The 14,779-nt window shown below is 36.2% G+C and overlaps 3 protein-coding genes across 3 annotated transcripts; all 3 read right to left on the minus strand.

Moving 5' to 3' along the window:
- Positions 1 to 355: 355 nt before the first annotated feature.
- Positions 356 to 3,688, minus strand: LOC147290306 (monocopper oxidase-like protein SKU5). The gene is made up of 8 exons (XM_086235786.1): positions 3,524 to 3,688; positions 3,282 to 3,391; positions 2,432 to 2,702; positions 2,030 to 2,162; positions 1,477 to 1,834; positions 1,026 to 1,394; positions 609 to 865; positions 356 to 471 (listed from the first exon to the last, which is right to left on the minus strand). The coding sequence occupies exons 1-8, from the start codon at positions 3,686 to 3,688 to the stop codon at positions 356 to 358; spliced, it is 1,779 nt and encodes a 592-aa protein (XP_086091912.1).
- A 2,260-nt stretch (positions 3,689 to 5,948) lies between these two features.
- On the minus strand, positions 5,949 to 9,308 carry LOC147290307 (monocopper oxidase-like protein SKU5). Its single transcript, XM_086235787.1, has 8 exons — positions 9,159 to 9,308; positions 8,955 to 9,064; positions 8,614 to 8,884; positions 8,381 to 8,510; positions 7,899 to 8,259; positions 6,978 to 7,346; positions 6,233 to 6,489; positions 5,949 to 6,013 (listed from the first exon to the last, which is right to left on the minus strand). The coding sequence occupies exons 1-8, from the start codon at positions 9,306 to 9,308 to the stop codon at positions 5,967 to 5,969; spliced, it is 1,695 nt and encodes a 564-aa protein (XP_086091913.1). The 3' UTR covers positions 5,949 to 5,966.
- A 950-nt stretch (positions 9,309 to 10,258) lies between these two features.
- Positions 10,259 to 14,008, minus strand: LOC147290308 (ras-related protein RABC2a-like). Its single transcript, XM_086235633.1, has 6 exons — positions 13,773 to 14,008; positions 12,835 to 12,903; positions 12,171 to 12,236; positions 11,715 to 11,836; positions 11,101 to 11,229; positions 10,259 to 10,655 (listed from the first exon to the last, which is right to left on the minus strand). Exons 1-6 carry the CDS (start codon positions 13,915 to 13,917, stop codon positions 10,542 to 10,544), a joined length of 645 nt encoding a protein of 214 aa, XP_086091759.1. The 5' UTR covers positions 13,918 to 14,008; the 3' UTR covers positions 10,259 to 10,541.
- Positions 14,009 to 14,779: the final 771 nt, after the last annotated feature.

Here is a 14,779-nt window from a genome sequence, read left to right on the forward strand (position 1 = left end):
TGTTTCCTTGACATATATAATAAAGTAATGAATCAAATATCCATGAATTAGTACATTACTATAGGACTTTGTCCAATGATTCCAAAAAATTAATAATTTCCTAATTAACTTCTAAGGCCCTCTTTGTCCCCCCCTGTCAAAACTTTGATACACCTATTGAAAGGTGAAAGAATGTTGTAAAAATGCAGAAGATGGCTATGTGAAACCTACAAACATGCAAATAAGAAAGATAGGTGATTAGCTATGAAAAAAGATTAGGAATAATTTCACAAAAGAAACATTATGTAGGATAGGGGAAAAACATGTAAAATTAATGGGTTTTAGTGAATTAGAAGTGACTAGGTTTTTTTGATCATTACCCTGCTGCTGATTTCAAAGATGGTGCACTAGAAGGTGGTGGAGGTACAGAAGGTGGAGAAGGTACAGAGGGTGCAGAGGGTGCAGAGGGTGCAGGGGGTGGAGCAAACATTCCTGCAAAAAAGAAGCAATCCAGCATATATTAATTAAAGCTTGAGAAACAGTACTGAACTACTGATCAAGTAAATTTGAATATTTGATGTAGGAGATATATATATATATATATATATATATATGGGTAGGACACTGACCACAGAAGAGGAGGTTATCTGGAGGAGGCCTCTCTTTGGCAGGGTTGGGATCAGCATCATACACTCTCACATAAAGCTCCTCCCCCAAATACCAGTTTCTCAAGTGTTGTGACCTCAAGTTCCACATTCCAGGATTGTCAAGGTATGCATAAACTGCAGTCCATCCTCCTGGGTACACTTGCACAGTAGAACGCACCACCGGATCATAAAGGTTGTATGTAGAGCGCCGTTTAGGCCTCCATTCTCCGTTGCCAAAGCTGAGAAATCAATCAATTAACGTGAGTAATACTCGGTAAGAGGGAAATATTCTCTTACCAGACATTCTAACAAATATAAGTATGACATGTTATGTTGTTAGACTCTCGATAATATGTGTTGATAAAAGGTTACATGACAAACTATTAGACTTGTACATACCCGACAACAAAGAATGCAAAGCCATCCAAGTGCCAAGAATCCATGTCCTGCAGATCATTTTGGAAAACAAGTTCTACCCACCCTTTATGAATCCCACTTGCCACAAAAACTCCACGCACATAATTGACATTTGTGGAGTTAGTAGAGAATTCATCAAGATTATAAACGCCAGACCCATTAACCAAGTGATCTGCCAACTTCAGTGGTGTATCTGGGGTCAAGTAAGACACATTGTTGACAGTAAACAGAGCTGCACCATCAATCTCTGCTTGTGATGCATGGAGTATGAATGTCTGTGACAGTGTCACATTTGTGACATTGAAGGCGCCTTGTGGATTAGGCCTCGCAGCCCCAGTGGTCAGGTTCCACCTTCACAAAGCAAAAAAATACTAAGGCAGAGTAAGGAAAATGGAAGAGGCCCAACAACAAACACTGATTCAACAACAGTTACCTAATGGACTTGGCTTGATTGATGGAGAATTCTCGATCAAATGGGTCGGGCCCAGGTGGGAGAGGTCCACTAGCAGATGTGGTCGAGTTTTCATAGTGTAAAACTCCAATGCCAAATTTGTCCTCATCTGTGGCATCAACCATTTTAGGACTTGCCACCATGTAATAGTCTGAAGCAGTTTGGTCAGCTGTGACAAGCACAGAGTAGGACTGCCCAACATGCACATCAAGAGAATCCAACGTTATCTGACTGGTGTAGGATCCTTCTGTTTCAACCAACAACATTCGATGGTTTTCAATCCTAAAATTGAAACTCCATGCAGTCCCCACATTTGATATTCTAATTCTGTAAGTCTTCCCTGCATATATATATAAATCAAATAATCATAAAGGCAAATTAACATTGCAATATGCAGCAATTTGCTGACCAAATCGAATATAAAACCGAAATCCTTTGAGTAAATTGACTGTACTTTGGTTTCACAACCAAATCCCCTTCAAAGCAAAACCGAATTCACTTTAGAACCCCATTTTTCATCTAAATATATATGTACCTCGTGTAACGGTTAAGGACTCATGAGATTGTGTAAAAGGGTCCAAATATGCTCCTTTTCCATTCATCAAAATTTTATCAGGGGTACTGTTGTAGGCCACCAGCTTCTCAGTCCTCATCAGGGACCTAACATCCTGTTACATTTAATTAGTAGCATATAATCATCCATCACAATTCAATTTGTAGACATTGATATGTGTTGATCAATATAGAGTACTGCTATTTATAATCTCAAAAGACCATTTTGTCTACTATTCTCTTTCGAGAAGTGGATCTCACTCACACTAGTGAGTCAAACATCGATTAGAAAGATGATAGACAAGATGGTTAGTTGACATCGATATATAGTACAAATACTTATAGTCTTCAACATATAACATGGGGATGTGAACGGATTATGTACCTTGAAACTTGTTTCATACCAATCACCAATGAGAAGGTCAAATTCAGCTTCTGGTTTGGGAAATGGGACTTGGATGACTGGACGATTATTGACACGAATTGGACCAAAAGCTCCTCCAGCTTTTTGGAAGTTGATGGAGGGAAAGTAGGAGAAAGTGCCAATTTGGTCCTTGAGTTGGAACAAATACGTCCAGTTGTGACCAGGAAGAATGGGGCAGTTTGTGCCTGAAACTCCATCTTGCCAAGAGTTTAGTCTTTGTTGTATGCCATTCCTGCACCACCAGCACACCTTAGGACTCTAATTGTAAGCCTCTAATAAATGTCAAAAATATTATTGAATGCAACTGCAAGCACTCTAAAAAATTTTCTGAAATCTAGTACTTTTTGCTATTCATCAGCAGCCATTTAGTAGCTAATAGAAGACTATATACATTTTGGCATATACAAAATATTACATATATATATATGCATACATATATAATTATGTCGTACTAAAGTATTGGACTCCAATATTACAGCTCCTAATACAAGATTTGCTCTGATAATACAAGATTTGCTCTGATAATACAAGATTTACTCTGATAATACCAGAGTGTGCTTGGAGTTTTAAGTTTTAACTTTTGGGTTTTAAGAGTTACACTCTAAAGTCATCAAATCATGGAGGAAATAAGTAAAATCCGGCATGTTGTTCCCATCAGAGAAGCTGTGTGGTAGAAAATATATATATATACAACGATAGAGATTCAGATTTGGGAACCCTTTGCACCAATTTAACATACATACATATATATATATATATATTCAGAACAGATAGAGAGAGATACACAGAGATTTGAGATTTGGGCACATACCAAGTCATGAGGAGGGGCTCATTCATTTGATTATAGACATTGACACGAATAACATCATTGGTAGTGGCATTGATAAGAGGCCCAGGAAACATCCCATTGATGGCAATAACCTACACAGTCACAATATGTCAAACATGTCATATATGATCAACGTACCAAAAATGAAACGAAAGAACCAACACGTACATATCCAAGTAATCAAATTCCCAACACATAGAATTCATTCATTTGCTCTTACATACCGGTTGTTCTACAGATACAGGCTTGATGTTTGTGTCAAGTGTGACATGCCAATCAAGAAAAATATCATCAGCAGAAACTGCAAGGGCAAGGAATACGATGACAAGAGTTGCTGCAGAAACAATGTTCAGCAATGGACGACGATGGTCACCACTAGACCATGCCATATTGCATGGGCTAGCTAACTTGTCTAATTTGTATGCAAACACACACACACACACACACACACCCTCCTTCTTGTAGCTAACTAAATTAGTAGTAGGGGTTTTAATAGCATAGAGATAAGCGCCTGTGACAATAAATAAAAATGTATATATATATATAGCTGCGGAACTTTCAGTGTAAAAACACAAAGAGCCAAGGAGAAAGTGGTGAAAAAGATTGGAGAGGCAGCAATTTGATTCTGGGTTTTGGGTATTAATTTGTATTGAAGTGGTAGAATTAGAATAAAATAAGAATAAGGGTTCCTTGTTTTTCTCAGCACTACTAGGAGGCCGTCATTGGCTCATTGCAAAAGCTAAGCACGATCGATGAGAACGAGTCGTCACAATTTCAAGCCTGGTACAATTTTATCAACGTACGACATGACTTATAACGTGGTGGACCGGTGGTACGTACTTCGTACTTGTAATCCTGTTAATGTTAATAAAAGGGAGGTTTGAGTTTAATTTGACTTCAAATTATTGTTAAGTGGTTCTAATTAAGTTGGACTTGTATTGAAGTAGCTAGCTACGTACTAGCTAAGGTAATTAATTTCCATTCCAATTAAACTCTAATTAAAAGAGTGTTATATATTGTTTATCAGAAATGCTCACATAAGAGACTTAAAATTAATGGGGGACAATGCATATAATATTGAATTTAACACAATTATTGAAACCGATATATATTGAAGTGAATCCAACCATTATATGCATTGTCCATCATTTTAAGACTACGTTTGAGATTGTTGTTGGACACCGAAAAAATTGTTATAAATGACAATTCTAGGTCACTCGCAATAGTGTTGGTGTTTGGTAACAAACTCAAAAACTGTAATAACTCACTATTTAAGTTACTCACTACAGTTTTGAAAAATAACTAGAAACTTGCTTTTCGAAGTTGTGGGCCCCCCTATTTAAAATTTTTTCTTGTACAATATATCCTCAATTTTTTATGGCTATTGTTTCCTACTAACTTTATATATATATATATATATATATATGATATATGTGATGGTGGATGTACTTTTAATATAGCTATTTTAGTGTCTACAATTTTTATTTATTTTTTAAAATTAAAAAGATGTACAATGTTAATTAATTTTATATTGATATTATTAATTATGGTATTTTATTTGTTCCATTAAAATTATAATATTCTTACAAAATAATATGCATACTTATTTAATAATTTTGTTTTTAACAATTTTAATGCTAATATAAATTTGTAGACAAAAAATTATAAACTAGTAAAATACCTTTTTTTTTTTTTTTTTCCAAACAAATAAGTCAAAAACACTTTCAGCATCATGTTTATTTTAGTAATTATAAACAGTCACATCAGTTTTACATTACAATTTACCAAACACTTTCATATTGTTTTTTGTATTCATAACACTTTTGAAAACATAGTTTATCAAACACTCAATTACTTAATTTACTTCACATCAATACCAAACTAAGCCTAAATCTTTTAGATGAGTATTTCTGGCTATATATGTATGTATGTCCCAACCTGTTAAACAGTGACATTTTAATTTTTAAAGTCTTGTTCACTTTCATTTCAATATTCCATCTTGTACGGAAGGAAATACTATGTTTCTAATTTCATCTGATTTTTGGACGGCAAATTAATTGTCACATTAATTTATTCGAACTTGAAATCTCCCCCAATATATATAAGAAGAGAAGTACCATTAGACTAACAACTAGTCGGTGGTTAACTTTTATTTCGAACCTTATTTGAATGCTCTAGCTTGCTGCAATGTGAGAAAATGTACGGTATCTTCCATTAGGAAGTCTCAACTTATATCAACTCTTTGTCTCTTGGCAATTGGCATGCACGCGGACAATATTGCTTTGATTGACTGTTAGACAATTAGAAATCGAAATGAGGGAATTAATTACCATCAACAAAAGAAATACAAAATCCTAACCCCAAATTAAAGCTAACATCAATGTGTGTGGAGTTTGTCTACGAATTTTCAACAAATTTGATTTCAATTTTCAATCAAATAATAGAACCGATTTCATTTCAATTTTCAACAAATTTGAAAGTTTGGAGTACAATGGTACAATGTCACATTTAAAAAATGGTGTAGGAGTACATGTGGTTATACTAGCTAGTACATATATAAATACATTTTTTTATTCTGTATATAAATACTTGAACGTTATTGCATATTCATGTATGCAAGCAGCTAAATATAAGTGTACTAATCAGGTCCGCTAGCTTTAATCACCATCATGTCCACGGAGTTGGAGCTGGAGCAGGAGAATTAGAAAACTTCCCTGCAAATTAATAGAATACAAAGATATATTAGAATCTCATTCGGATAAAATTATTTGTACAACATTTCTCTAATAGAGACAGAACCTCCATACATACATGAGTCTCATTTTTATTAAAATGTGGTATCAATGCGGTATAAAAAATGTGCTAAATCTAGCATTGCTCATTATCTTACGAGCTTGATAATGAAATTGCATGCATATATATTGCGTACTAACCACATAGAAATAGGTTTTCAGGAGGTGGGCGCTCCTTAGCAGGGTTAGGATCAGCGTCATGAACTCTGACATAGAGTTCTTGGCCCAAGTACCAGTGCTTCAAGAGCTGTGACCTCAGGTTCCACATTCCTGGGTTGTCAAGGAATGCATACACTGCACTCCATCCTCCTGGGTACACTTGCACTGTTGACCTCACAACTGGGTCATAAAGGTTGTATATGCTGCGTGATTCTGTTGTCCATTCTCCAAAGCCAAACCTGTACGTGCATATCAACATATATATAGTTACACACTGTTAGATAGTCATAGGACGTACCCCAAAAACTTTAGAGATCGAGAGACAAACTGATGCATGCATGCAGACACTATATATATAGGTGCAGTGCAGTCCCTCCCTATGGGAATTAGTGAAGTAAATGGGGGACGGGGTTGGAGACTTCTAACTTAGGACCCCTAGAAGTCTAGAACTATGTCAGACAATATATTATTGGACTCTAAAACTAAAGCTATTAGAAATGATCCAATAATATACATCACCTAACCGTCTCTTATACTAAAACGTGTAAGTAAAAGTTAAATTAGTTGCAATTGTTATATAATATCAATAAATGTTGCCTTTTATCATATTATTTATGTTGTTAAACTACCAATTTAAAACACTGATATACGTTGTCCCACTGTCAATTTGAATTATTGATTAGGTGAATTCACATTTTAAGTATAAAAGCTAAATATTGAAACTTACCCAACCACATAAAATCCAAATCCATCCAAATGCCAAGAGTCCATGGCATTCAAATTGTTTTTAAACACAAGTTCTATCCACCCTTTGTGGATTCCAGTCACAACAGACACTCCATATGTAGCCTCGGCATTGACAGAATCGACTGGAAAAGCATCAAGTTGGTACACACCAGAACCATTCACAAACAGATCGGCCAATTTCAATGGTGTATTCATGGTGTAGTATGACACATTGTTGACAACATAGCGTGGTTCGTCATGAATTTCAGCCACTGAAGCTTGGAGGATGAAGGTCTGGGATAGGGTCACATTTGACACATTGAAGGTTCCTTGTGGGTTAGGCCTTGCAGCTCCTGCGGTCAGGTTCCACCTGATCATGTTCAAGAAATTAAGTGGGGGCCATTAGATTAGGATGTGACTATTTTGGGCTGGCTTGGCTGTGCTTTTAAAAGAGTTATAAAATATTTTCAAATAGTCAAAAACGTTTTTTGTAATGATTGAAAGAAATAATTAGAGTGTCTTCTAAGTTATAAATTAAAGCATTTTTTAGTGCTTTCTAAGAAGCACTTATAGGTGCTTTCTAAGAAGCACTTATAGGTGCTTTCTCAACAAACATCTTCAAATATATTTGTAGGGAGCACCTACATTTTGAACAAAAAAAATTACAAAAATATTTCCACCAATTGCTAGTGCTATAGAGAACGCATTTAATTCCTATACTTGAAAGGGTGTAATTTGGACAAGTTATGAGCTCGTCCTAATCCAACCCTACTTTTCAACTCGTATGAACGGGTTGGAAAGAGTACGGATTTGACTTGGATTGACCTTTGACCTTTGACTTCTCAACTAGTCAACCTGCCCGAGTTGCATCCCTACTACCTCACAAGCTAGCAGAAGTGCAATCTGAATCAACTTTCCTCACCTAATAGACTGGGCTTGATTCACCGAAAAGTCCACATCGAATGGGTCAGGCCCATCGGGCAGAGGCCCTCTAACTGGTGAGATGGAATTGGAGTAGCGCAATACCCCTAGGCCCACAAGGCTGCTAAAATCAGAGATGTTGAGCAACTTGGGAGTTGCCACCATATAATAATCAGCTTCATTCTGATTTGCTGTGACAAGAACCGAGTAGGATTGGCCAACATGTACATCCAGAGAATCCAAAGTGATCTGATTGGTGTAAGATCCTTCTGTTTCAACCAGCACCATTTGATGGTTCTGAATCCTGAAATTGAAACTCAATGCATTCCCCACATTTGATATTCTCAACCTGTAAGTCTTTCCTGCATAACAAACATTCATGCAATCATGAATACATTGGTCACACTATCATTAACTACAACTCCAATCTGATATGGGTCTAATTCGGTAATTGAAAACATATACAGTTCTGTTACAATGTACCTTGTGTGACATTGAAGGATTCATAGTCTTTTGACATGGGGTTTTGAAGAGGGCCTTTGCCATTCATCAAAATGATATCTGGGATGATGTGATAAGCCGTCGGACTAGTGCCCATCAGGGACCTAGTTCTCTGTTCAAATTCCATGCCCAAAAAAATGTGTGAGCCTCAACAGAAATGTACTTTGAAGCAAAATTGAAGTTGTTCATGAATAAAATTTCAAGTGAATTAAGACCTTGTAGCTGTCATAAAACCAGTCACCAATGAGGAGATCGAATTCGGCTTCTGGTGTGGGGAAGGGGACGGCAATGACATTGCGGTTGATAACACGAATAGGTCCGAAACCTCCAGCAGCCTTGTGGAAGTTGATGGAGGGGAAGTAGAAGAAACTGCCAATTTGGTCCTTGGTCTGGAACACATAAGTCCAGTTTGTACCGGGTTGAATCGGGCAGTTTGTTCCGGAAACTCCATCTTGCCATGAGTTTAGCCTTTGCTGTATGCCATTCCTGCACCACCACCACCACTATTATGGTCTGCATGAAATTGGGTCTATGCAAAATTATTTGTTGGACATACCATGTAAAGAGTAGTGGCTCATCCATGTTGTTGAAGACATTCACATGAACAAAATCATTGGTTGTGGCATTGATTAGGGGCCCTGGGAACATTCCATTAATGGTGATAACCTGCTCAAAAACAAGCATATATAATTCTCTCACTGTAAGAAGAAGCAGAAATCAAGCAAAGAACAAAACCATGAATAGAAAATTAGGTTCTTACAGGTTGATCCAGGGACACAGGTTTGATTGTGTTGTCCAGGGTAACATCCCATTCTAGATAAATATCAATGGCATTGGCTCTAGCAACTAGAGCTGCTATCAACATTAATGTCCATTTGACCAAGCCCCCATGATAGCCAGTAGAGGCCATATTGGAGGGTCTAAAATTGCAATGCAGCTTTCAGTCTCTGTGTTTTTTTGGGTCTGTTTGTGAAGTGCCAAGAGATGCAAATGGACTGTCCATGTAGAGCTTATATAAGTAGCTTAGAAGGGTGATGCTTCATAGAATGGAGAGGGAACGAAACAGCTGGAAATTGGTATCAATCGGTGATATCAAGCTCTTCTTAATAATATGAGGGTATAGTATTAGTGCCACAAACATTAATTAGTAACCAGAATATAGCAAGCCGGCAGGTTAGAGCAGAACAACAAAAGTACAAAGAGATTAAGTCATGGCCTTGTTTTGATCAACCATGAAGACCCTAGTTGACTCAGTACAGACTGTGCAAGCTGTGTTTCTCCCCTTGGATAATGATCACAGTTATCCAATTTGGAAGACTCATTTGTCCTATAAATATATTTTTTAAGGAAACTTTGCATTTTTCTTTCTAACAAAATTGTTTTTCCCAAAAATGATAGACCAATTTGGAGCAATCCGGCAGATTCTTTGGCCTATCTAGGCTCTCCTGGAGTTGAAATCAAATTGACAGTTGTAATTTGTAAACAACCAAAAAGAACCTCTTCTCTTGGCCAAGCACATATAAGAACCTTAATTAGTACAAGTTAAATGTACAGAGATCGAAGCAGGGACCGATGATTGGACGCACATATGGACGGTAAGATAATTAACCAAAATGAAGCAGGAAAAGATGATTGAACATTTCAAGCAAGCTCTAATACCATATTAGATAACCATTAAACTCTAAAAGCCTAAGCAATTAGAGAATGAGTCAACAATGTATATCAAGCTAATAGCACCGACTGGTGTCACAGTTAAATCTTCCTAGAAATATGGAAAAGAACTGAATAAGTAAATAAAATTGCTCAGAACTCAAATAAGGATGCATAGCACCAATTTCCATGTGTACATTGAAGCCATTTTCTATTTTGTTCTGTACATGTAATTTACAACCATTTATGGATACAGAGCCATTATTCCATTGTTTATCCAATCCAACCCAGTACCCTGTATTTCTTTGAAAATACCTTGAGCAAATTAACCAAAACCCAAGCAGCTCTAACACCTGCTGAGTACACTAGATTCAACAGAAACAAATATATGTAAACTAGAAACTTTGAATAACCCCAAAGTTCCCAAAATTGTGATGGAAGTGATAACAATGGCTTTAGAAAAGCTTTTTAAAGAGCATAGTTCACTAAATTGTCATTGTGAGCAGCAAACACCACTACAAGTCATCTGGTCTTCTTGTTTCTGCTTCAAAATTTGTCTCTTCACTTCTACAGATCCACTTTCCAGCAAACTTGGTACCTCCAGCATCTGTTATTAAGAAACTGGTCATGTGGCTCACACATTTATTCCTTTATTTTTTCTTGAAGTCAAACTTACAAAAATGGTTGCCTACTATGTCAGTTGAAAGATGAATACCATGCTAAAAGTAGAACTAGTGAAAACCTTAAGATGGTCAATTCTATGTTAACACCACAAACAGCTTCAAACCCGGAACCTACTTTCTGAAACTTCACAAAAGTTGCACTCATATAACAATTTCTGAGGACTGAGTAGAAGTTCTTTTGTGGTTTCAGAGATTATGTGCTCCAACAGGCCATTAGTCACTACTGTGGCATTTATAATTCAACCTTATCCAATTAAGATTCTATAACTAGTGGTTTTTACCTTCTAAATAGGTTTAACAAGCTATTAAAACATGTTGCAGATACAAGATGAAAGTTGAGAAAATGCAAGCCTTTCCAAAATAATATACCTTTAATGTGAGATCTTTGAAGCATTGCTGAACATTTTCTCTAGTTTTAGCACTACATTCAAGAAACAAACATTTGTGCTCCTGTGCAAGGGCCATTCCCTCTTCTCTAGTTACAACCCTCTCGTTATCCTGTAAAGTATTACACGATATAGGAATGAGATATCCCCAACATCTTTGAAAAACATGAGAACTTGGCACATCTTACAAAATAAACAAGGAAGCATTTAATGCTTAAGATATAAAGATCACTAATTAAAAATCCATTTCCTTCCACAACAATAGTATTTTTCAATTTACAAATTTTTTTTTTTAAGTTTTCGAATGCCTGGCCAAAGTGTGACCCGTTAGCCCATAAGTAAGTACTTAAGGGGCCAAAGGAAAGGCAAGAAAGCCAAAAAGTACGGACTACATGGCTAGTCTCTGAACGATCTGCCAATCAATCAAAGCAAAGAGAAGATCGAAAAGAATGAGTCACAAGGTGAACCCCAACTTTAACGAGCATTTTTGGGTACTAGCCCGCTTTAAATATTAAGAGTAGTTAATGGGCACCACTGTCGTATTTGTGTATGTAATTGAGTATCCAAAGTAGGAAACCACAACACAAACATACTTACCCTGTCAACTTTATTCCCAACTAGAATCTTGATACACTCCTGATTAGTGGAGTACCGCTCTACTTCCTTTGCCCAGATATTCATTAAGTTTGTAAAGGTCTCTCGCCGTGTCACGTCATACACTAAGATTGAAATCAAATGACAAATCAGTCAGATTTGGTTCACCATAATTCAGCTATATTACTAACATAAAGCATAATATCAGACTGCAACTAACCAATGAACAGCAAAAAAAATATAAGTATTTTCAATGACTGAACTGAACACATTTTTTTTGCAGCCACAAACATATGATAACTATACCTTTAAATATATACTATCAAGCAGTAATTAAGCATTTAACTTAATCACCAATTATTTTCTGAGCAGAAAAAGTGAAGACAGAAGACCAGGTCAAGAATATACGACCACTCATATAATGAAAAATATAATGTTTTCATAAATGCAATAACATACCAAGAATGATTCCATGTGCACCTCTGTAGTAAGAACTTATTACTGTTCCAAACCTTTCCTGTCCAGCTGCAAAAACAACACAAAATATTGGCAAACCAATTACATTGAAATGGCATGAGGAAATTCAAGATCCAACAGGATATGGAAATATATTATCAGAAAAATAATAATTATATTTCAACTATTTGCCACTGCGTAAGGTACTCAATTATTCCATAGCTTACTTTCAACTATTTGTGGCTTGCAGCTTGCTACAAACTCCTAATCTGGCATTCTGCTTTTCCTAAGTTTAGATAAATTGATAAGTCATTAGCTAACATTTCTTTCTCACAACCTTAGGCCATTCTTTGTCTTCACCTCATCCTTGAAGCACCTTTAGCAAGGAACATATCGTTCCTCACTGACATTTATGTGGAAAGCGGTCTTCAGTCCAAATTAACATTCCTATTTCATCACTCAGTGGTATAATGGTTAATAATAAAAAGCACCTAATCCTTCTTCACCCTCCAGCAGTATATCCTATATATACATAAATTCAACTAAATCAAAATTATGCATCTCAAATTTCTGTATAAAATTATAGAGATATGACTGCTGCTAATGCTCAGCTAACACTAAAATTATAAATGAAATATGACAGAAGATAGTTAGATCCACTGAATACCTGTGTCCCATATTGTAAGCTTCAATCTCTTCCCATCAACTGAAAGCTGTTTGATCTTGAAATCCACACCTTGAAATGGTTGTTAAAGCATATCAGCACTAAATATAATAACAATCAGAAAACTACAAGCAAGTAAAAAATTTTACAATTGCCTTGAAATTCAACATTAAGATAAGCAAAACAATTTTTTATGCTATTAAATTAGTCACCAATTAGTCTGCAACCATGCCTACATATATTATATGGATAATCTCATTACTAATACGATGAAGCAGAGCAGTGTATATGCCAGGAACCCGCAGATTGGTTCCTTCCATATGGTGGTGAAAGTCTATAAAGGGCAATAGTTCACTCTTCATATACACATCCAACAAACAAAAGTAATCAATTTCAGCAAGGGCCAGGGAATTTTGCTTACTTGCTCACTTGGATTGAGACCCATTTAGGGAAGTGAATGATTACCTAATGTTGGTATTATTAAGTACATGCAAACCTGGTAAAATCTGTAGCTGTGTCTAACTACAGTCTACAAATGCTTAATAACCGTTTTGCATGTGGATATGAAAATCATGAAATACCAAATGAGTACCCCAATTCTAGTCAAAGATTTTACATACTATGCATGTTTAAAAAGACAAGAAAGAAAACCTTTGTAACCTCCTCCCCCACCCTCAAAACAAAGAAATAGAAGAAAAGCAGACAAATTAAAAATTAATCTATTAAAATTCTTTCAAAACAATGCATGCTACCACTGTTAGATTGCATAAAGAAACCAAGATGTCATTTGCAACACAAAGATACAGAACATCAGTATTTTGACAGGAGTTGGAACAAAAGTACTTGAACATGTCACTGAGAGTCATGAATATCAAACAGAACATGCAAGAACCAAGAGATGAAAGCTTGGGTGCAAAAAAGAGAGGGATATAAAATAGTACCAATGGTGGGAGAGAGGTCTTGAACAAAGTTGGAGATGAAGCTCAGCAGAAGTCTGCTCTTTCCAACACCAGAATCACCAGTCAACAAAATCTTGAATGAGTAATCATAATTGTTATTCCCTCCTTTTGGAGAAGAACCGTTCATTCTTGATGCTTAATTTACACTAACAAAAGAAAAAAGAAAAAGCCTGTCTCTCTCTTTTTCATTCACTACTGTAGTTCAGTTCTATCTTTCATCAAACACAAGAACTACAGACAGAGAGAGAGAGTTTTGGATGGAAAGCAAAATGGGAAACTTCCTGAGGTGTATGACAGGTGGGGTTGGCGGGGAGCATACGTGTACTCTGTATAGTAGAAGTTGCTGAACGTATACAAAGTGTGTAATAATATCTTAATCAAAAATTAGAAAAATCTAAGAATGATTGCAGTCCTCTAATTAGTGAAAATGGATTGCTAGTTTATGCTTAGGACCAAAGTCCTCTTTCCTTGAACGGTTTTTGTAGCCTTCTTAATCCCCACGCGTCTCAAAGCCGGATTTTTGGCATTTAATACTTTTGTCTCGTTGTGATTTAAATGCCCTCCACAGGGCACATCCACTGCTTTTCACTGTGGGAAAATTCATGGTGTCACACTGTCACATAACCATGAATTAAGAAAGTGCATTCAAAACATAACTCTATCTAATCATCTGTTTAATTCATAGTCTGGCATAAACAACATTTATGTTGTTATGTATTTGTTAGTACTATCATTACTCAACTTTGTGAGAAATTCACATCCAAGTTCCCAAACCCCAATTGTTAACTCATTGGTTTATGCATGGACCATGGTATAGAGTATCAGAGGGACAAAAAGGTAGCAGTATTGCAGTATCAGAATAAAATTGACTGAGATGTATGGAAGGCGGGCATGGAATAAGATCAAATATATATGGTACTGTTTGACACAAAGTTTGGATCAAGGTAGAGTCTACCTTGCACCTAAAAATGGTAGTAAAGCCTGAAATG

The sequence above is a fragment of the Dryas octopetala genome, chromosome 3 (assembly GCF_963921425.1).
Source record: "Dryas octopetala chromosome 3, drDryOcto1.1, whole genome shotgun sequence".
Lineage (NCBI taxonomy): Eukaryota > Viridiplantae > Streptophyta > Magnoliopsida > Rosales > Rosaceae > Dryas > Dryas octopetala.

Coding starts and splice junctions, on each gene's coding strand:
- LOC147290306 (XM_086235786.1), bottom strand. CDS start 3,688: ATGGCATGGTCTAGTGGTGACCATCGTCGTCCATTGCTGAACATTGTT. Junction 1,835..2,029: donor GTCCTTAACCGTTACACGAG/GTACATATATAT, acceptor ATATATATGCAG/GGAAGACTTACAGAATTAGA. Junction 866..1,025: donor TTTGCATTCTTTGTTGTCGG/GTATGTACAAGT, acceptor TTGATTTCTCAG/CTTTGGCAACGGAGAATGGA.
- LOC147290307 (XM_086235787.1), bottom strand. CDS start 9,308: ATGGCCTCTACTGGCTATCATGGGGGCTTGGTCAAATGGACATTAATG. Junction 8,511..8,613: donor GGTTTTATGACAGCTACAAG/GTCTTAATTCAC, acceptor GAATTTGAACAG/AGAACTAGGTCCCTGATGGG. Junction 8,260..8,380: donor ATCCTTCAATGTCACACAAG/GTACATTGTAAC, acceptor TTTGTTATGCAG/GAAAGACTTACAGGTTGAGA.
- LOC147290308 (XM_086235633.1), bottom strand. CDS start 13,917: ATGAACGGTTCTTCTCCAAAAGGAGGGAATAACAATTATGATTACTCA. Junction 12,904..13,772: donor AGACCTCTCTCCCACCATTG/GTACTATTTTAT, acceptor AACCATTTCAAG/GTGTGGATTTCAAGATCAAA. Junction 12,237..12,834: donor GCTTACAATATGGGACACAG/GTATTCAGTGGA, acceptor TTGTTTTTGCAG/CTGGACAGGAAAGGTTTGGA.